The sequence below is a fragment of the Globicephala melas genome, chromosome 16, assembly GCF_963455315.2.
Source record: "Globicephala melas chromosome 16, mGloMel1.2, whole genome shotgun sequence".
Taxonomy (NCBI): Eukaryota; Metazoa; Chordata; class Mammalia; order Artiodactyla; family Delphinidae; genus Globicephala; species Globicephala melas.
The window spans coordinates 38,310,167-38,333,977 of record NC_083329.1 but is presented as its reverse complement, the minus strand read 5'-3'; the positions used below and the strand labels follow the sequence as shown (position 1 = coordinate 38,333,977).

Genomic DNA, 23,811 nt, shown 5'->3' with positions numbered 1-23,811 from the left:
TTTGTAATGGCATCCTAACACCCATCCCCCGCCTTCCACTCTTGCTTCCCTATTCTCTAAACGGCAGCCAGAGGGCTTCTTTTAAAATACCAATCTGTTGACATCATTCTCCCCTAATGACATCATCACACTTGGAACAAAAATTCTGCCTCTTTTTCCACAGCCCACGATGCCATCCATACCTCCCTGACCCCGTGTCACTGCTTCCTCCCAGCTCGCTTGGCCACACAGGCCCGTGGCTATTCCCCAGGTAAACCTCAGAGACTCTGTACTTGCTGTGCCTCCTGTCTTGACTGCTCCTGCCCCAAACACCTACTTGGTACACCCCCATTTGATTCGGGTGTCTGCTCAACTGTCACCTCATTAGAGGACTTTCCTGATCACCCAATCTAAAATACCACCTCCTCCCCACTATCCCCAACACTTTCTAACCCTTTAGACTGCTTTATTTTCCTCCATTTCTCTTATCACTGCCTGGTATTATATATTCATTTGTTCAGGACTGTTACACCCTGGTCAGAATGCAAGCTGATGTGAGAACATCAGGGGCCTCTGCTCACTGCAGCACCCCCAGGGTCTACCACAGTGCCTGGCACACAGTAGGTTCTCAGTGACTACAAGTTGAATGAATGAATGAATTTTAAACAAGCACTTTCTATGTGCCAGACTCTGTATCAGGCAGTGGGATATAAAGATGAATGACAAAAAGGATCTGGTCTTTTCCCTTGGGGAACTTAAAAGTGTAGCAATGAAGGAGATACACACACAATGAATAGAATGGACTGTGATGAGCTTGAAGTGTTCAAGGAAAACCGTGGAGTAGAGTAGCTGGAGATGAGGTCGAACAGCCTGGGGTCAGATTATGAAGGACCCTAGGCTTCAGGCTAAGGAACTGGGCCTCCATCTGAGCACCCGCTATTCATCACTAAGTAGGAATGGAAAGAGGTAATGAATCTGAAATTAGAATGGACAGAACTTAGTGACTATTTATATGAAAGGAACCGAGAAGTTCTAGGTTTCTAGGAAATGTCACTGCCCACATAGGAGGAAGAACAAGTTGAAAGAAAAAAATGACAAATCTGGTTTTAGAAAAGTTGAGTTTGAGGTACCTATGACCACCATACTAAGTCATAGTGCTTTCTCGAGTGGCTAGAAAATTCTTGGCTTGGAAATTCTGCCACCCTGCTCCTTGGCCTTCTTCTTGGTGGGCGTTTACAACGTCCTAATAGCGCTGAGCCACCTGTATCCCATTTGGGTGCCATCGTGTCAGCTACGATATAGCCATGCATGGAAAGTCCCTACCAAATCTGTCCCTTTAACATATTCTTTAATCACACTTTTTTTAAAACAAGGGATACCTGTTTTGCAGTGAAGTCTGACACAAATGCAGAGATTTCCCAGGAATTTTTCCTAGTCAGTGGCTTGAAAGTCCAATTCTAAATGGGGAGACAACATTATTTACAATTTTAAAAATCAAAAAGTTGTCAAGGACAGGCATTGTTGTTGCTTTCCAACTTCACGACGTTATGGAAGCCCCATGCGGACCTATGTATATATCAGCATATGTACATATAGACATGAGGGGGAGATGTTAAGAATGAGAGGACGCAAAAAAAATTTAAGTACAAAAAACAAAGCTTATGTTTAACAGTAAAGGACAACTGTATACAGCATAAGGATAGAACCAAATGTCACAATGTCATAAATTCGGGCACCCATGTTTGCTAGCACCTTGAACATCTGGCTGAAGGGTTTGCTGTCAGGAGATGTTGTTCAAATTCCGGCATATCATTTCTCAATAAGTCATCCTCTACAGTTTCAGCCCCTGATTCTTCTCTAAAAAGTAGAAGATAAAGAAGCAAGAAGGAATAGGCTGATTTTTTAAGGCTCCAAGACTCTTAAAGTCAAAGTAAAATTAAAATGTCCCTTTGGAAATTACTGATCAGGCAGGTTTAATTCCTAGGAGGTCTGGACATACTCCTAAGTAGCAAACTTCCTGGTGGAGGTTGGGGAGAGGGGTCAAGTGTCAGAAGAGTCAAGCACAAAATGAGAGGTTGTCACTTTTAAACAGAATATTCCATAACCAGAAGGATCCATTTTCCCAACATACCTAATAATAAACCTGTTACACTGCCGTAGCCGAATAACTAGAAACAAGGGATCTCTGACTGTATGCAACAGTTTAATCTTCTTTATGAAGGCCAGGGAAAGAGAGCTCATTAATACCCACTGCTTGGTGTGTCAAGCTCTATCTTTCTTCCTACCTCTTCCATGTCTGGTGTGCCACACACACTGAAGACAGGTCTCAAGGACGGAGATGGGAAGCCAGAGATGTGTCCCAGTAGCAGGACAAGGGTGGGGATGCTTAGGATTATCATGACAACAGTTGAGTTATCCTGCTGACGTGGAAACCAGAGAGAGGACCTTAAAGAATCCTTAGTTGGATGTACTCTGGACGAAAAATGCTCTGCGGTTAATAATACTCAAACATAACTGGCCCATTCAATAATGTTAGAATCAAATAAAACACAGTTGTATAGAACAACAGAAATCATCTAGACTGAGAGGGTCTTTATTTATCTGTGAGAGAAACAAGGCTCCTGAGATTTGGAGATTCATCCACACCACCCACCATGTGAGGGCATGGCTGGGGCTGGAGCCCAGGCTGCCTGTGTCCTAGCCCTGGGTTAATTTTGCCCAAGGTGTGAGTCAACTGATTTATGGCTGTAGAACAATTTAAATATACAAATGACTACAGTATTAGCAATAAATACCGGTAAAACATGAAATTAGAAAGCTTAAAGAGAAACAGATTTGAGGAAAAGTCCCTGCTGAGAGAAATATAAACAGTAATATACTTTAAAGAAATTATCCCTATGGTTAGGACACTTCTTAGAACAAGAATAAAATTATTCAAAAGTCAGCTCTGTGAAAGATTTGAACTTGCACAGATTATGTATAAGTACATAATGATATATTCTGGGGCAGTAAATTATTAGCTTGCATGTAAGAATTTTGATAAAAACCAGAAAACAAACTCATATAAACAAAACAACAAAAATCAGGAAGACCCCAGGAAACCTAATTTGAGTTGACCTTGGCTCTGAAGCGGCAAAACGTGCGGGCATTGTTTTCTAATGAGCTTCTAGGGAAAAAAGCTTGAAAGTCAAAAGCAGAACTGAAGTTTGACAGCCGGAAGAATGTAGTTAATAAATTTTGAGCATCTCATATTTCTAAGGCCTATTCTTATCTATTTAGCCTCTTAAAACTAAAGCAAACAAAAAACAGTCTTCCACCAAATCAAATGCATCCCAGACAATTGCTCCTATTTCAAATTTAGCTTAAACTCCAGGATTGCCAAACCAGCCCCCCAAAAAACTGGCCACTTAAATTACTTCCTTTATACAAGGTTAAGATAGCCCTTTCCTGGCAAAGAGTCAGGAATTGCTTTTATTTCCACTTGTAGATACATAATTTATAAGGTAAAAAAAACACAGACCTTATGAAACGTACCAGGAAAAAACTCATCATTTCCGTTAAAGTTCAACATAAATTCTCAGTCTGCATTTTGTTTTCTTGATTTAAGATGATCTCCTTAATATTCAACCATACTGTGGGTCATGAAACACAGTCCACCAGAGAGAAACTCAGATCCTTAGCAAACCAGTTTCCAACTCCCATGCATGGAAGCCATAAAGATGTTCCGCTAATGGAAAAAATCAGACACCAAAGATGAGGACAATGTAGGTGTTTAGTTTGCTACAGGCAACCCAAGCAAACAGCTTGTCTGCATTGAGTTTAGAGCTTGGGACATGAAAGCCACTTTGGATCCACCTGAAACTGAAAGGAGATACCTATTTAAAAACCCTGAGAGGGCTTCCCTGGTGGCGCAGTGGTTGAGAGTCCCCCTGCCGATGCAGGGGACATGGGTTCGTGCCCTGGTCCGGGAAGATCCCACATGCCGCGGAGCGGCTGGGCCCGTGAGCCATGGCCGCTGAGCCTGCGCATGCGGAGCCTGTGCTCTGCAACGGGAGAGGCCACAGCAGTGAGAGGCCCACGTACCACAAAAAAATAAAATATAAAAACCCTGAGAAACTTGAATGGAATACTGCTTTAAATGCCACACATTCTATAAAAGGTGGAAAGCCATGTAGGTTCATCCACATCCCACCTAAAGTCATTCCCTGTGGGTATCATTCTCCCACTAGTCCAAGCCACTCTGGACTAGCTGTTCTAAATTCTTTGTGTGAAACATCTTTAAATACATATTGCTAAGTTCTAGATATCTGACTCTGTGTGGGAAAAGCTACACAGCCACTCATGGCCCATAGGCCAACTGTCGACAACTGATGTGATGGGTTAAAAACACCAAGACTGGGTAGTTTTTCTGTGGTTCAATAGCCTGTACTCTCTGAAGATGTCTGAGGGTTTTCCTTCCTGTGAAGTGAAAATAGAAAAACCTCACCTCTAACAATTCTACTCATCATTCTGTATGAATCTTGTACAAAACAGGCAACAAGCACAGAACTTTCTGCAAGTTGCCAGAGCTTTAGTTGGTTCAACAGAATATGTGGTTTAAAAACAAACAAAAAAAAGAGAAATGTGCTTTGATTCCTACTGCTTGATAAATTTCATTTCCCAATAATGAATATCAAACATCTGCAGTGAGAAACCCCAATCACTGAATCTGCAAGCTTTTGCTTTACTTACTTGTATTTTAAGAGCAGCCACTGAATTAACCAGAGTCCTACAAGGATCATGCCATTAATTTCACAAATAGAAAAGGCCCACTGCACCCGGTTAAAATGGTCAAAAAACGTGTCCGGTAGTGGAGGCTGCACCTCCTTAGGAGGTACTCGTTCATGGACGACCGAGATCATCACTGTGGTGAGAACAAAGCAGGAAAGTGCATAAAGAAAGGCCAGGAAAGTCTTGCCCCACTCCATGGGGTACTGGGAGCGCTCTGGCTCTGGCATGGGGATCTTTATCATCTCCTTCCTATACCCATTTGGCATCCCCTTGGGTTTGACCTTGATGCTGAAGCTGCCATCAGGGGCGAGGACGTCTGTGCCAATGCAGAGGTGCCCATTGGCGTGGCCATTCTTGTGTGCTTCCAAGTGGTGCTCCATCTTCAGGGTCTCTATCATGTGCAAGAGCCGCTGCCCATTGTCGGAGGAGACTCGGCACAGGGGGGGTTTTGTGAAATCCTCCTGGGTTAGGTTGATCAAGTCGCGGCCTGTGAAATGTTCCAGAGGCTCACAGTATTCTGGCATAGCATTCTCCTGCAGCCAGTCTGCCACCTTCTTGGGTGACCAATAAACCACTTCCTTCATTGTACTGGCAGACAACACGCGGTCCCCCGCTTGCTCCCGGCAGGTCAGCAGTCACCGTTCCTGCAGGGCAGGACACTGTGCCTCCGTGGTGCACTCATCCTGTCAGGCCTCATGACAGACTTGTGTGGCGAGATGGTCAGGGCAGTTTTTAAACACTTCATGTAGCTGTCCGGGGTTCTTGAGTGCTTGAGCATTAATTCACCTCATTTTTGAACAAGATTCTTCCTTCTGTGGAGGCAAGAGAAAAAAGTCAAGACACTGGGACTCGAAAATCAATCCCCTCAAATTGCAAAACCTTAACATGCATAAGGAAAATGGAAAATCAGGTACTGGTAAAAGTCCATAGTTTTCAAACATGTATTAGTTTAAGGGACCACTGATTCCCTGGTTAGTCTTCCCTAAATGACCATTAAATTGGACCTGAGATGGATCAAGTCAAAGGCAGTGGTAGATTTGCTAAGAAATAATTCGACAGCGCTTTAGACATTGCTCAGTACTGATCAGTGATTCTTTTTTTTTTTTTTTTTTTTTGGTGGTACGCGGGCCTCTCACTGTTGTGGCCTCTCCCGTTGAGGAGCACAGGCACCGGACACGCAGGCTCAGTCGCCATGGCTCACGGGCCCAGCCGCTCCGCGGCATGTGGGATCTTCCCGGAACGGGGCACGAACCCGTGTCCCCTGCATCGGCAGGCGGACTCTCAACCACTGCGCCACCAGGGAAGCCCTGATCAGTGATTCTTTTTGTGCTTATTACATGGTTCCTGAGATCATCTTAAAGAATGTATCAAATCTGCTTAATCTACCACTCTATCTGGTGAAGAAATGTTTTAAAACATTAAGAACGCACACAACTTAATAGATATCATAAAAGAGAATCACAGAATTGTTGAGCTTCAGGATCATCTGGTCCAACAATTTTATCCTGTTCTATAAAAAGTCAATGAGTTCCTTTTTCCAAATGTGCTTGGACCCCAAATCTATAAAAGAGTTATAAATGTAGATGCTTAGGTTGAAACAGATGGAATGAAGGGCCAGGGTCCTCCTTGCTCTGATGATATCTTTACTCCCAGCCTCCAGGAGGTTTCGTGGGATACCATAGTTTCAAAATCAGTGCTCTGAACCAACTCCCTCACTTATGCGCGAGGAAACTGAGTACCAGGAGGTCAAGGAACCTGCCCGTGGTCAAGTGGCAGCTTGCATAAAAGAGCTACAAGTTTCCAAGTCCTGGTTTACTATATTTATTTATTAAAATACTTAACCAGTGATGTGGCAGTAACCAAAATGCACATCTGGAGGGGAGAGTCAAAAGCAGAATTCGAAGTTTTATAAATTTATTTATGTATAAATATATGTATAAAAATGTATATATTATATATACATATATTTAACCACAATTATGGTTAATGAACATAACATTGCATAAAATAATGGGAAAGAAATATATCACATACTGACTGAAGTTCTACTTGATGATGGGCCTGGGGACATTTTCTACTTCTCTCCCACCTACTTTTCTTTAATAAGCATGTATTAATTTTGTAATAATCATTTAAAATTTAAAAAAAAAGAAAAGTTAAAAATAAAAGACCTAGCTCTCTAACAAAGCATCATGGTTAATGAAACATGGCCTTTGGCAAAAGACAGACCATAGTTTGACTTTCAGCATCTCCATGGATAACCTACTACTTGAACTTCAGCTTATTAATCTCTAAAATGGACATAATCAAATATCTCCTTCACAGGGGTGTTGTCAGTACTTTAAACACCACATGCGAAAGTTGATGATACACAACCTAGCACTAAAAAGGGTCTGCTTTTTTGTTTCTGTTTTTGTTTTCTATGGCTGAGTAGCATTCCATTGTAAATATATACACTACATCTTCTTTGGCCATTCATCCATGGGTGCACACAGGTTATTTCCATATCTTGGGTACTGTAAATAATGCTGCAATGAACAAAGGGGTATATATGCCTCTTTGAATTAGTGTTTTCCTATTCTTCAGATAAATACCCAGAAGGGGAATAGCTGGATCACATGGTAGTTCTCTTTCAACTTTTTTGAGAACCCTTATACTATTTTCCATAGTGGCTGCATCAATTTACATTCCCACCAAGTGTACACTTGCCATTTTTGACAACATGGATGGATCTAGAGGGTATTATGCTAAGTGAAATAAGTCATTTGATACCACTTATATGTGGAATCCAAAAAAAAAAAAAAACCACAACAAAACAAAACAAAACTTACAGATACAGAGAAGACATTGGTGGTTACCAGAGGAGAGGAGGGTTGGAGGTGAGTGAAATCGGTGAAAGAGGAGTCGATTATATGGTGCCCGATGTCAACTAGACTTATTGTGGTGACCACTTTGTAGGGTACACACATATCAAATTATTGTAGAATATAAAACTAAGGTTATTTGTCAATTATGCCTCAGTAAAAAAAGGTAGGGTCTTTTTTTCTTTCTCAAATTTTCTATCATATCCAATAGTTAACTGTCCGCTATAGCTCATGATGAAAACACACTCTCCAATAGTGGGCTAACTTTTTTTTTAATCTCAAAAGAATGTTGTGTTGGGACTTCCCTGGCAGTCTGGTGGTTAAGACTCTGCACTTCTAATGCAGGGGGCGTGGGTTTGATCCCTGGTCGGGCCACTAAGATCCCACATGCCTCAGGGCGTGCCCCAAAAGTAAAAAACAAAATAAAATAAAATAATGTTGTGCTAACTGCAAAAAAACCTGCACAAGTTCGTAGGTTTAAGAGATAGAAATCAGTGACGGCAGTGTTTCCTAAGTATGCTTTGCGGAATAATAATCTGATAAAGGGCTCCATGCTTTAAAAAAAAAAATCAAATGAGCCTAGGAACTGCATACCATAATCCTTCCTAGGGCCAGCAGTACACATTAGTATGTTAGAAGCTCCTGGAAATCCTCCAGTAAAGAAACTCTACCAGGATTTCTTAAACTGACTTCATCAAGGCTGTCCTGCTCTCCATCCCTTTTCTTCCCTAGTAACTATGAACTCCCTATGGACACACTGGGAGGTACTGGCACAAACAGGACCTGAACTCAGGTCTTCTGATTTCAAAGTCCAAACTTGTCCCTACTGAACCCCCAAATCTGACTCTGGAATGAAAATGGACAGTATGTCCAACTTCCAATTTCCCAGACCAAATAACAATCAACCAAATGGCAGTAAAGCTTAAAAGCTATTCCAGACCTTGCAAAACAGTTGGGCATTGTCTCTTCTGAGCATCTACAGTGCTGTGCACCTTCCCGACATATTCCCTTGTGGTCAAGTGTCTGTCTAGACTCTCCCAGGGGGCTATGAGTGACCATGGAAGGGCTACAATCTTTAAGCATCCATGTATCTTACCTTCCCAGGGCCCAGAAGGTACTCAATCAATATCTACTCAATATCTAAGGGACTGTCCCTTATAACTAGCAACATGTAGATGGTTTAATGGAAAGTAAAACTACTGAAAATGGCACTGATACTGAAAATTGCTTTCAAACAACTTGAATGGTCAAGGAGAATAAGATGGGCATCCTCCAGAAAGAAATATGAAACCAAAGTGAGTCTCTGGCCACTTAAAAACCACTACAGACGGGCTTCAATCATCACTACTACTACCTAGAGTGACAAGAAGAAACTCACCAAATGGGAGTCCTGGCAGAATGTCCTGTACGAAAGGAAATCTCTTGGCATCAGACCCCAAACCTCTCTCCAAATATTCCTCAGCAGAATTAGGATAAGAGCCGAGGGAACGCTCAACAGCTTGAAGTGGTTATGAGAACTCTAAAGAAAAATTCTCGATTGAATGTTCAGGCCCAAGGAAATGAACATGGGCTTTTCATACAGGTTCTTCATTTCTCCCCTTGCCTGATGCAGAAGTCCACCAGGAGGGGAAAGCCCCTCAGAACCACAAAGAACAGACCAAGGCCAGGGTACTATTTCACTTCTCTTTGATGAGGAAAGTCAGATAATCTCCTCTTCAGACACAATCATCTTCAAAATAGAAAAATATCAGATGGTAGGAGACCATATAGGGCCATGAGACACACACATGCGCATACACACACACACACACACACACACGCTCTCTCTCTCTCTCTCTCTCTCTCTGGCACCGCAAGCTTCTATCCAAATGAAGAAACACTAATCTTGCAAAAGCAAGCCCGTCAGGCAGTCTGAGATAGCCAGTAGAACTCTTAAGAGACAGCAAGATAACCCAATAGCTTCCATTAATTGACTAGGACAAAAAACTGTTCACTCCTTAAGACAGTTCCTGTGATTCCCCCCAGTTTGGAATGCTCCTTCGAATCCTCTTCAACAAGTTCCAGATTCTTCCCTTAGCCTTTAAGGTCCTTCTCTGCAAAGCCTTTCCTGGCCACTCCTTCACAATCTTTCCCCCCTCTCTGAATTCCTACGTCACTGTTATCTGTGCCATAAAATATCATTTCACTGTCTTGTGTGCACGATGTGGTAGAAAGAGCACCAGCTGTGTGAGGCCAGGAGCCTGCAGTTGAGACCCAACTCAGCTACATCTCTTCTTGACAAAATCCTTTAACCTCTTCAAGCTCAGATTCCTCTGGAAAATGGGATTAACAACTACCTTACCTACCTTCCCATGGGCTGCTACTGCTGTGACGAGCATGTAAAAGGAATGAAAGCTATTAATTACTCCAAGAAATACGTCTTGCTCTTTTTGTAATATCCTGCTTCCTTTCTATTTGCCCAACAGGGCCCATAGTGACATTTCATAACTATTTAATGAAGCTGCCACTTCCAAATGGCATTTTTAAAAGCCCAAATCATTCGGACACACATGAGGAAACACATCTTTCCGAATTTCATGAGAAAATAAAATTTATATTTCAAGCAAGATCTGAAGCTTGAAAATGAAGGCATACACGCAGCTTTCCTGCAGCTGATGCTGAAATCACGTGATAGGGAAAATACTCATTTCTATGGAAGTAACTATTGGGCAGCTACTCAGTACTTCAAAGGCCACAGCTAAAACATGAGGACTTACTCACTGACCCCAGAGTCTGGCTGTAGGAGGAGAGGTGAGACAGTGACTGCCCCCTGGACCCATACACTCAACTTAGAACATACTGTGGTGTTTCTGAGAAGGGAAAGGCAAACTGCTTTCATATCTAGACCCAGAAGACTGTACGTTAGGCTGGACTCAGAAAACAACTATTACCACCATCATCCAGAAAAGCCACTCTGAATCCATTACTGGGAGAAAGTTAAGAAATAACGTAGCGCTCAAATCATTAGACTTAGTTCTCAGAACTGGGAAGATGTCATAGAAGAAAAAAAGCTGTATATAACCTCTTTATTCCAAAACACTACAGAATTTGAGAGGTGGAAGAGGTGCTGGAACTCTCATGCATCTGTAACTTTTGGACATAAGTAAACTACAGTCCAGGGAGATGGTGATTTGTCTAAAATCTCATACACAGCAAAGAGTTAGTTCTGGGTTTAGGCAGAGACTCAAGATGCTTTTCAGGGCTTTCCCACTATAAATAGTCAATGGTCTCACAGATTTGAGAATGTATGAAAGATAATCTGAAAAGTCTTTTTAAAACTTATGGAGTCCTAGAAGATAAAGGGCAGGAAGAACACTTCATTATATATTCTAAACTCACCAAGGTTTTAACTAAATAAAAAATAAATCTGTGAATACAATTCAGCTCCAATTCTTAAAATAGGTATTTTAGGCTTTAATATTAAAAAAGGCATTAGATAATATTCCACCACACACTATAACCTCTATAAATAATCATCAAAGCCAGATGTCTAAAAAAAGAAAAAATAAGTTAAAGCAATTATCCTGGTACTGAAAAAAAAAACATTCACCAGCAAAATCACTAAATAACTCATTTATGAATATTTACCCTTATTCAAAAAGAATCTATTATATTATCTTGTTACCTGACATTGTCTAGGAACAAGACATTGTTGCATTAACAAAAAGCAACCATATGAATTACACACTGAACACAATTTTTCAAAAATTAGAATACCACAAAATACACAGTACAACTATCCACACAGAAAATGCTCAGAAAATCTGAGTTTTAATGCTTATTCTGGCATTAACTTGTACTCCAATATCAGGGCCTCAGTTTCCTATAGTGGAATAGTTCATTCCATTTGCTTGTTCCATTAATTAAGGGAATTCACATGTACCTGACAGTGGTTTGGATAACATAGAGCAATACATTAAAATGTAAGAAATGATTATACTGAATATAATTTATTCTCCTTTGAAGATTCAATGAACTTCTAAAACAAAGGCCATGAAATTAAGAATTGCATTTTCATGATTTTTTTAAGGCACGATGGACCCAAGATTGAACAAACATAGCTGCCATAACAGTGAAGAAACTATAGAGAAGTTCCAGATGTTTCTAAATGCTGATAATGCCAAATGAAAGTAGGAAGCAGTACATAGCATAATTGCCAAGTAAACTTTCCGCTCCACACTCCATGTATCAAATCTCTAAGAACAAAAGCAACGTGGGGCACACACATGATTTTACTCTACTAGCTTATATAATCAACTTGATGCAAAATCAAAATTTGGTGAGCATGTGATATTTAGCTCAGACTTTACAACATGAAAGTACGTGTGGGTACTTTGTTAAAGAGAAATAAAATCAAGAATTGATATTATGGGGCTTCCCTGGTGGCGCAGTGGTTAAGAATCCGCCTGCCAATGCAGGAGATACGGGTTTGTGTCCTGGTCCAGGAAGATCCCACATGCCACGGAGCAACTAAGCCTGTGTGCCACAACTACTGAGCCTGTGCCCTAGAGCACGCAAGCCACAACTGCTGAGCCCGCGTGCTGCAACTACTGAAGCCCACAAGCCTAGAGCCCATGCTCCACAACAAGAGAAGCCACCACAATGAGAAGCCCGCACACCATAATGAAGAGTAGCCCCCATTCGCCACAACTAGAGAAAGCCCGTGTGCAGCAACAAAGACCCAACGCAGCCCCCCCAAAAAATAAAGAAATAGGAAAAAAAAAAGAATTCATACTATTTTATTGTGAAACAGACGAACTGCCTTTCTGTAAACGCTTCAAGCCCACATAAAGGTCTTTACACCTACTAGAACTTTCCATAAAAGTCAACAGTAACCTAATGGACCTTTTAGGGTAATGCAGCCCACTGAAATACTCATGAGGTAGGTGTTAAGTCTTCTCTGACTCAATTTGGATAGCTCCTGAATGCTTTTCTCCAAACCAATCTAATTAGCTGTAAGATTTTTTGGTTGTTATTTAACAAGTAAAGAATTAATTTAAATAGGCAGAATTCATAAAATTGTATTTATCTGAAGAAGAAAAAATGGCTAGAATAAGAACCACACAGTTTCAATCTACTGTTGAGGAGATTTTAGATGACTTTTGATGCTTTAACCTTTAAATTGTAATTTATTTTAAATTGCTATTACGTGAAATGTTCACAATTCCATAGTCAACTCTGGTTAGCAAACCATCCCTTTTGAAATGGCTCCTTGAACTAAGTATATGCTGGCCTATTTGGCTGAGATACAAGAAAGAAGAGCTTGCTGAAGTAAACATACTTGCCTCATGGTCCACTTAAACTGTTAGAAGAGCCTCATATGGACATCTTTGGGTCTCTCTGCCTTGTTTATTTAATGATGTTTAATATTTTGATTCTGCAATATCTGAAATGTATTCTTTCTCTGCAGTTGCCCTATAACTAACCCAACTGATAGCCTCCCTTTTTGTATCTCCCTCCCTAATGACCCATTCCAATGTAGTAGCCCTCAGTGTTCCAGAGGGAAAGATGATTTTTGGCTGACAAAGGTAGTATATATAACACAATGACAAGAAACCAGCCATGTCAACTGTATGCTATAAATCATGACTCCAGTGGTTCTCTGACAGTGTGAAATACAAAACCGTTTCATCTATTTCTTGGAAAGTCCTACCACCAGCAAGCCTAGCTCGTTCCATTTCCTATACACCAGGCCTCCGTTTGGGTTTTCTCTGAAGGAATGTAAATATTTAGTAACCAGGGCTTTCCTGGTGGCGCAGTGGTTGAGAATTTGCCTGCCAATGCAGGGGACACGGGTTCGAGCCCTGGTCTGGGAAGATCCCACATGCCGCGGAGCAACTGGGCCCGTGAGCCACAGCTACTGAGCCTGCGCGTCTGGAGCCTGTGCTCCGCAACAAGAGAGGCCGCGACAGTGAGAGGCCCGCGCACTGCGATGAAGAGTGGCCCCCGCTCGCCGCAACTTGAGAAAGCCCTTGCACAGAAATGAAGACCCAACACAGCCAAAAATAAATAAATTTATATATATAAAAAATTTAGTAACCAGAAAATTCAAAGAATCATTTATTGTGGCAAAAATCAGAAACAACCTAAAATTGAGAATTAAATACATCATGATATAACAGAATACTAAGCCTCCACTAAAGACTAGACTATACTTCTATATTTACTGTGATACATATTTATATATATGTGTATATACAGTTTTGTCAAACAGGTTACAAAAGAGAATGATACCGTTTTTGGAAACACACATGTATCACGAACATCCATAGGAAAAACGTCTAGAAGGTGTATATCACCTTTGAACTGTTACCTTTGGGAGATAAAATTATGAAATAATTTTTGGCTTTATTTTTTCCAGTGTTTTCTAATTTCTCTGATAAAGACATATTACTTGTGTTTAGAAAAGAAAAACGTTTTTCTTTCAAGCATATTGTTTTTAAACACATAGGCTGCATTGTAAAATTAAAAATAGATGCTTCCTACATTTGCTTTCTTTAAAAATATGAAATGGGCTTGCAGATTTCCCTAAATAACTGGAACTTTTGCCCTCTGTGTATAATTAGGTTCCAAAACCATCATATTCACTAAACATAATGGTCTCAGGATAAGAGCCAAACCACCCACAAAGATGAAGCTGAAATCTGAACTTAAGTGCATAAAGAAATTCCAGTCTCAGATATTTCCCATCATTCCAGAGAGAAAACAACAACAAACCCTCAGAATGACAACTCTTCTATCATCTAGATTTTCTTCAGTATCCATCTATCCAGTCTACTGCCAAATGTAAAAACCATTTGAAAACTCTGTCTTGTTGTCATTATAATAAGGAAAACTTTGCATAACTCTAATGACAACTAATCACTATAGTTTTCTCCTGGGGTTTCATTCTTAGAACCCAATTACCAAAACTCTGAAGAGATTTATTCCCACTCAGCTGATGAACTGCCTCTCTAGGTCTGAAACCAGCAGGGCTATTTTATAATATTCATCAAGTTAATCTGTAGTCCTGAGACAAAGACTCAATCTGGCAACTCAAGAATGTTAGGACATAATCAATGTTTCCAAATTCCATGGCTCTCATGTCCAGCTATTGTGCACAACGGTGATCTTATCTGCCCCAAGAAACCTGGGAAGGGCGAACACAGGCTCTTATTTCCATCACACCTCACTCCATCCTCTTCCTTTTTTCCTATTCCTCTTTTTTTAAAATAAAAGCTAAAACCCTTCCACTTTACTGCTTGTTCAGCTGGAATTAAAAAGACTGCACGTACCTCTGAATCTATCATAAATGTAAATCGGGGCTATGAAAAAAGTCACTGGCTTGGGAAAAAAGATGAAGCCATGTTTTCCCATCCTGTGTTTTTAAGAAACTTCAAGAAATTAATGTAAATTACAAAAGAGAAGTAAATGCAAAATAGCCCCTTAGAGACTCTTCAATAAGCAAGAGGTCACAGGTTTCCCATGGAAAAAGTAATCTCAGTTAAGAATGAACAAGTAATTGAAAAGTATAAACCATATGAGGAAATAATCCACCAAGAGGTAAAGCTAGCAGGTGTGACAAACAGGAAGTTCACCAAACCATGAACTTGAGAAAACAAAGTAAGTTTGAAGAGTGGTGAAGTGAGTATACTAATGATATAAAAGAAAGAAGTAAAACATTAATACAAGAATAAGACATGGTAGGGGAAAAAAAAGAAAAAAGAAAAAAGGACAGGTGTTTTAAAGAAAATACAGGAAAATCCCAGGTTCTCTCCTTGGCCTGTGGTGGGCTGATACCTCAGGACGAAAGGGAGAGCAAAAGGTTAAAGGGAGGTCATAAGAGGAAGGGAAATCAACAAATATATAAAGTATATGTTTAAAGGCAATTGACAGGTTTTTTCAAATCCCCCAAACTCAAGCAATCCAGCATCCACATAGTCTTTTTGCAGGGAGAAAAGGAGGGGAAAATGGAATCCACTCCATCAAAAGACGAATCTTATGTTTAAAAAGATGGCTAACTAAACATGTGCATTAGTTTCCACCGCCTCTTAAAACTCTCCTCAAATGATAATATAGGGATGAAAAAGAAAAGAAAAAAAAAAGCAAAGAGAACAAAAGAGACAACTAGTTTAGGAGGTTGGGAAGCAGATGGACTAGTGGTAACTGACAGCAATCCCAAGAAAACAGAACCCTAAGCCAGTAAGGAGGAAAAATGAAAAGCAAACTGTGTTAACAGAGGCCTTAAAAGAATGAGGAATTGGAGGTGCAGATAACTTGCAAAATGGGGGTGAAGGTAGAGCTAAAAATAGGACTGGTCGAAAGACCATTTAAAAAGTTACCTTTAGATTCTCACTTTGCACAGTGGAACAACTAGCTGTCCTCCACACCAGAGAAGACTGAAAGTTTATTGTCTGGAAAAGGGAAATGAGAGTTGCTAGAACAGGGGACAGGAACACAGTTCAAAGTAGGGCCATCATACTAACTACAATGGATTAAGTAAAAGTTGCAAACAGATGTTAAGTCAGACCTGCCCTAGCCCTTTACCTTATTAGACACCCAGAATACTGGGAGCCAGGATGAAAACTTCCAGGCAGATCTTTTTTTCCCCCCTGGGAACTCCAGACATTTTAAAAGAGAAGAGCACTGATCATCTTGCACTGAAACCCACACAAACAAGCTCCACTCATGCAAAGTGCTTTCAGACAGCATTTTTAAGTGCCTTCTTTAAAATAAGAATGGATGCCCCCCCCACAAATTACAGACATTTGAAGAAACTCTAATAAATATGAAAGCCAGAGCTTAAAACAAAAAAGAACCTGGAAGAACAAGCTAAGTAGGAAAATTATAATGTTAAGAAAAACTATTATTAACATTCTCAAAGATACTGAACAAGAACAAAATGGTACCAAAAAAAAAATTCAGAGAATTTTTAAAAAGAAACGTCTTGGAAATTCATGGTAATTAGAAAATAAAGTTGGAAAAAATATCTCAGAAAGTAGAACAAGACAGAAAGACGGAAAACTGAGAGAAAAGGTAAGAGCACTAAAAAAGTCATCTAGAAAATTCAATATGTGACTAGTAGGAGCTCAAGAAAGAGCACAGGAAAAAAACAGGAAAGTTATAATCAAAGCAAGCATTCAAGAAAGTTTTCCAGACCTCAAGGGGATATGAACTGCTATTCTGAGAGAGTTCATCACATATTCAAGAACAATGACTGAAAATACTTTTGTTATTATTATTCTGTACTAACTTATTTTTTAAAGGAAAGGAGACCCTGAAGAATGCTCTAGCCCCATCCTGCTTTTCACCATCCTGGCTATGCTTTCCTCCATCTTACCTCAAACCACAGCTGCCTATCTCCATCTCTGACCTTCCTTACTGGTATTTCTGTCCCTGTCCACAAGGACCACCGCAGGCTTAAAGCACAAAGCCACGGTTTTGGTGTTGAAGGGTAGCAGAATATGCTACTTTGGCATGAGGATTATTTTGAGCTGAAGGCAACTGAGAAGTGAAACCAAGCAGGATGCTGTGGGGTCCTCCCAGGCAGAAAAGCCTTTCCGTGTCCCCTTCTTGTTTGTAGGAAAGCTTCCTAGACCTTCTCTGAGCTCCAAAGGGCAGATTCAAACAGTTACTAATTAGGGGAGTGAGGGAATACAGAAAGGAACAACAGTGCAGGATGGGGCAGGGTCCTGGTTCCTCCTGAGGGGACGTGCATGATACTTTGATACATACCTCTGAGTTCTTCTCCAGGAACTAGAGTTCTCACCCAGGTGGAGGATGATAACTCAGGCTGGGCCCAAGTGGTGGACCCCAGACTGGCTGGAACCAGAAGGCTGACGATTGAGATTCCTGGTACAGCACCCTGTTAGCTCACCACCAACCAGAGGAGGGTTACACGCCCTGCAGTTCCCCCCCAACCCCAATTTTGCCTATAAAAACTCTTCCCTGAGAAGAGGAGTTCAGGCTTTTCGAGCTTGAGCCACCCGTTCTTGCTTTTGCCCTGCAATAAACCTTTCTGTGCTCCACACTCCAATGTTGTCGTTTGGCCTCACTGTGCATTGGGCATACAAACTATTCTATTCAACAACAGAAGCAGATACAGGAAAAGCTCTCTGCTCTCCCCCTATTTTGCCCCAAAGTAGGACATAAGTTTGTAAAAGTATTCCCTCTCCCTGCTCTACCAGGAAGGACAGAAGTTAATCACTGGAGACAACTTTAAGAGTCTAAAAACTTATCAGCCCAGAGATGGCACTGGGGGAATCTATATAACCAACCTTGGTAACACTAGACCTTCTCTACCATTAGCTTTCCGACATATTTGCCTTCTCACGTTTGCTTCCCCTAGAAGCTCAAAGTCCTTTTCCTTTGTCTCGTCACTACTCTAAAAATTTGTTGTTCTTCTGTTAAGACGCTATATAAACTCAAGTTCTTACCATCCTTCTGAGTTACTCATGGCTACTGTTCTCATGTGTATATGCCACAAGCATTAATAAATTTGCTTACTTTTCTCTTGTTAATCTGTCTTCTGTCAGTCTAACTTGTGGGGCCCCTGCCACAGACCCTAACATGGGTGGAAGAGGAAGATTCTTCCCCTCCCTACAGTATCTAAATGTAGAAGTTTTAGTCACACTATTGTAATAGGCAATGGCACCTCTTTAATACTAAAGAAATGATGAGAATAACAGTACCATAAAATTTAGATACATTTAATATACAGTAACCACAATCCCATATTTTCTAAGGCAGTTCAGGTTTCAAATATATTTTTCTCGTCTCATACACCATCAAAATGTCTTAGAAGGTTTAACATTTCAGTTTCTAAATTCTCTCCCAGAATGCTTCCACTACCCAGAAATTGTTAGAGGTTTTAGTTAGATGTGTGCTGATGATTTTACTCAGAAGCATCACCGCTTTTAATAATCTACGGACTTTGGAAGACTGATTGGGGCCCTAATCACCACGCGTAATAATAAAATACAACTAATTTAAAGTACACCTTTGCTGTTTAAATTGGGACTACCTAGTATTGGTAACGGATTAATAGCAGGCTGAGAGAAAACACAGTTTCTTGATTAATATAAAATAAAAAGCCTTATCTAAAGTGAAGTAAGTTTTTACAGTCTACCGAGGATTAGAAATCCCCACTGGCTGGGAAACCAAAGCCTTTCCATTTCAGTGAGAAAAGGTCTATCTAATCTCTTCTAAATCTATACTTATAAAAATAAATTTTACTCACTGAGGTAAGAGGAAAGCTAATTTAGAGACCACAACCCTGGGGACTAACACCACGTTGCAAAATTGGCAACAACTCACAGGCCCAGATAGGGGAAATCAAGTTCAAGCCTACGTCCCAAAATAAATTTCTAATACTAACTTTGATAGCTAGAGCAGTTTAAACTATCTTCAGGCTAGGGATCACCTAAAGGGGTAAATTTAAACTGACGGCACCTAAATGTGCATCCTTTGGTCAGCCGTAGCTGTAAAGGTGCTGTCCATGTTCCCACCATGTTCTATTCTTCTTCCCCAAATGGCCCCCTGTGCCAGTCTCCTTCCCTGGTCTCCTGGATTTCAGGGAAAGCAAGTGTACGTCTTCTTTACCCTTATCTCCACACTCAAAACAAAATACATTAAGCATTTTTTTCTGACAGCAAGTATACCAACTCTTAAAAATGAATACCCATCAACTCATCGACTTTTCTCTGGGCATCACTGACCATGTCTTCTTGGTTCTAACGATCTGATAATTTCCCAAACTTACAGGGCCAGTCTTCACTGAGCTTCTTTATCAACTGACCAATGGTTAGCAGCAGCAAAGCTCAGCTGCACAGAAGGGATGCTCCTCAACCATCAAGTTGGTCAGCGCTGGAGCACAGTCTCAGGTTGTAAAGGGACCTGTAAAAGCTTTTGCTTTGGTTAAGGTAGACTACCACCAGGGGGCAGCAGAAAGTCTATCAAATTACAGACTCATCCCAGCACCTCGCCCAGACTATGAAGGATTTTAGAGACATCTTCCAACAGAGACCCTACACCTAAGCAATACAGCTATGTGTAGAATTGCAAGAACTAGAACCCCTGTTTTCTAAATCATCAGGTGATGCTCCTTACACTATACCCATGTGATTATAACGTGGATCTAGTGACTACAATTAGCAATACGGCCATTTCCATGGTTTTCCAGACAACACACTGCATATCTGAACTATCCTGCAATCTCACCTAAACAAGACCTTGTCTGGGGTGTAGAATCTCAAAGAAATACAAAACCCTACAATTAAAGAACAGATAGGGACTTCCCTGGTGGTGCAGTGGTTAAGAATCCACCTGCCAATGCAGGGGGCACGGGTTCGATCCCTGGTCCAGGAAGATCCCACATGCCACGGAGCACCTAAGCCCGTGCACCACAACTACTGAGCCTGTGCTCTAGAGCCCACGAGCCACAACTACTGAGCCCGTGCCGCTAGAGCCCGTGCTCCGCAACAAGAGAAGCCACCGCAATGAGAAGCCTGCGCACTGCAACAAAGAGTAGCTCCCGCCCACTGCAACTAGAGCAAGCCTGCGCCCAGCAACAAAGGCCCACGCACAGCAACAAAGACCCAACGCAGCCAAAAATAAATTAAGAAAAATAAATATATAAAAACCACACAGTTTACCAGAAGCACTAACCTTAAGACAATCACTTAAATATTTATTCTTGGTTTATATAAAAACCTAATAAGCTTTATTTTCTAGCTACCATAACTTAATGCAACAAAATCAGAACCTTGCAACTAAGTCAGTGATGTAAAAATATGTAAAATTACATAAGTTGTGAAATTAGTTAACTTTTTTTTTTTTTTTTTTTGCGGTACGCGCGCCTCTCACTGTTGTGGCTTCTCCCATTGTGGAGCACAGGCTCCGGACGCGCAGGCTCAGCAGCCATGGCTCAGGGGCCCAGCCGCTCCGCGGCATGTGGGATCTTCTAGACCGGGGCACGAACACGTGTCCCCTGCATCAGCAGGCGGACTCTCAACCACTGCGCCACGAGGGAAGCCCAACTTTTTTTTTAAGGCATGATAAAAGTAAATGATCTGAATGAGCACAGCTAGGCTATCGGGCATTAGGTGACATAAGTTCTTTGCTTTTTTTAAAAATAAATTTGTTTGTTTGTTCATTTATTTATTTATGGCTGCGTTGGGTCTTTGTTGCTGTGCGCGGGCTTTCTCTAGTTGCGGTGAGTGGGGGCTACTCATCGTTGCAGTGCGTGGGCTTCCCCTTGTAGTGGCTTCTCTTGTTGCCAAGCACAGGCTCTAGGGGCACAGGCTCAGTAGTTGTGGCTCGCAGGCTCCAGAGCGCAGGCTCAGTAGCTGTGGTGCATGGGCTTAGTTGCTCCGCGGCATGTGGGATCTTACCAGACCAGGGATGGAACCCGTGTCCCCTGCATTGGCAGGCCGATTCTTAACCACTGCGTCACCAGGGAAGTTCCAAGTTCTTTGCTCTTAAAAAGGCTTGAACATATATCACTGTGTTATGTCACAGTGAACTAAATTCAAAATGAGTCATATATAAAGTGTTCTCTCAACTCAATGCAAGTTCACAGGCATTTATGAAGTCTCTAACATTAACACACGTGACACTAAGTGTATAAAATATAGCTTTAAACAAATAACCATAAAAATGCCAGTCAAAATACTCCATAGATTAAATTAAAATTAAAAGTCAAGCAACACCAGACAAAATACTTTTTAAATCTGTCTTAGATTACAAATATGAAGAGCTCTTAAAAATCAGTTAAGAAAAAGACTTTAAACAAAGATTACAAACAGGCCAAACACACAGACTCATCCCAGCACGGTACGCGGGCCTCTCACCGTTGCGGCCTCTCCCGTTGCGGAGCACAGGCTCCAGACGCGCAGGCTCAGCGGCCATGGCTCACGGGCCCAGCCGCTCCGCAGCATGTGGGATCTTCCCGGACCGGGGCACGAACCCGTGTCCCCTGCATCGGCAGGCGGACTCTCAACCACTGCGCCACCAGGGAAGCCCAAAGAACCATAATTTTAAAAAAACAACAGTTCACCAAGGGTCTAAGTTCTGCTAATTGTACCTGTGAAGTTCCTCACGAATCCATTTACTTCTCTTTACTTCATACAACCACCATGGTTTAGCCAACACCACATTTCATTTGAATTACTGCCACAGCCTCCTCAATGATACTCTTGTGTCCAAACGCCAAGTGCGTACTCCATAGGGCGGCAAAGAGAACTTCTTCAACTGTGTGCTTCCCATCTTTGAAATCCTGCAGTGCTTCCCACTGCTCTTAGAATAAAATCTACACTTAATTGTCATATAGCTTACAAGACTCGTCCTGCCTTTGTATGGCCAAGTACCTCCACCACATACTACACATCTACTATGCTAATCTTTTCTAGTTCCTAACCACCCCAGGACCTTTGTACATGCTGTTACAGCTACTTGGGACACTTTCACCCTATTCTTTCTTCACTATTGGCTTCCACTCAACTTTCAGGCCTCCACTCTTTTTTTTTTTTTGAAGGGGGTATAATGTTTAATTGGCATCCAAAGGTATTATCAGCTAAATGTTCAAAAGTATCAAATGTACATCTCACAAAAAATTACATTTGTCCTTGACTTTTGCTTCTCTCTGATCCACATGTTATTAATACATCATAATACAATATATATGCCACATATTCAGGCCTCCACTCTTATATGTCATCTCTTCACCAAGCCTTCCATGATCATCCTCTTACCTACATCATCATCTTACTTGTTGAGTGTCTTTCTGCCCTGCCAGAACGGAAGCTCCAGGATAGAAGGAAGTTCTCTTGTGTTTTTTCATTATTGTATCCTTGAGAGCTAGCACACAGTAGGCACTCAATATAAATATCTGTTTCATGAGTGAAAAAATAAACACTAGAGAAGGAAGGTAGTTGACTATATTTGATTCTAAGAACATAGGTCTTAAACCCAGATTGTCCATAATGTGGGAATGACCAGATCATTCTAAATAAAACTCATGTATTTTCTTTTAAACTCCCAAGTATTAAAAAAAGAATAAATCCATAAACCATTTCATCAAAAAATTAATTAAAAAAAATCTCCTGAAAAGAAGTACAGCTAGGATTTTCAGATGGGAAAACACATTTCTTTTAATCATACCATTTTTTCCTTTTAGATTTACTTTAGTAAGAGAAGAAAATAACATTGAGCCCTGTAGGTAGGAACTTAATTTCTTAAACATGTAAAAGGAATCTCTATCCAATTGTTATGCCTAAAGAGAAGGCTCAGAGAGGTTCCTTAATTTGTATTCTTTGTTATAAGTAAATTAAAAGAAAATGCAGAGTCAATGCTATAACAGAAAAACCAAAAGTATTCAAACAAAATTTACAATTTCACATTTATACAATAATTAAAGCAGAAATACTTGTTTTTTTCAAATTGTGTACACAGCCATTTTCCACCCGAAATTAAGCCCTCACACTTTTCAAAGTTATCAAAATCCTCCTTAGTACGTATGTTTAATCAGATTTTTAAGAGTGTCACAGTAAGAAACAGAGCCTAAATATGAAACCTTACAGATGTTTCTCAACATGCTTCTGAAGGTACGATAACTCCCAGATCCTTTATAGATGAGTTGTTCATTAATCTGTATTAGTTGTTGAGACTGTGGTTGGAACAATAATATAGGCACATCTGAGCAACATGGCATGGAGATGCCATGTCCCTAATTATTCATTCCTCAACAGGCCCTAGCCACTAAAACAGAACTGTAAGTATCACTGTCCTGAGTTGTGTTTTTTAATGCTCAGATCATGTAGTGCTCATTTTTTTTCAAAATTCTGTATGCATTAACACCTAAACCATTTGACAAAATGTCAGTTTCACATACAATGAGAACATTATGTTATCATAACCTGAAAAGGTGACATAGCTCATTAAAAGAATTTCAGAATCTTGTCAAATGATCTAAAGATGTAAACTGTGAGATCAAAGAATTTAACTTTCAAATACCACAAGTTATTTCAGTATAAAAGAGAAACAAGGAGCAAGGGAAAATACGGATTTAATCTGTAGAAGAACCAAACACCAGTCATGAAGATCGACATTGGAAAAATGACTAAGAACAATTATGTACTACATCTAGGGGAAAAGAAACTCTCAATGTCTCAGTAATGGGGAG

The 23,811-nt window shown here is 40.7% G+C and overlaps 1 protein-coding gene across 14 annotated transcripts in view; it reads right to left on the bottom strand.

Moving 5' to 3' along the window:
- Positions 1-23,811, bottom strand: part of SGMS1 (sphingomyelin synthase 1) — a 291,689-nt gene that overhangs the window by 32,987 nt on the left and 234,891 nt on the right. For all 14 annotated transcript variants that reach the window (XM_060285952.2, XM_060285953.2, XM_060285954.2 and 11 more), the window contains one exon: positions 4,711-5,561. In XM_060285952.2, the coding sequence (XP_060141935.1) occupies positions 4,711-5,333 (623 nt within the window). In that variant the 5' untranslated portion in view covers positions 5,334-5,561. The remainder of the gene's footprint in view (positions 1-4,710; positions 5,562-23,811) is intronic.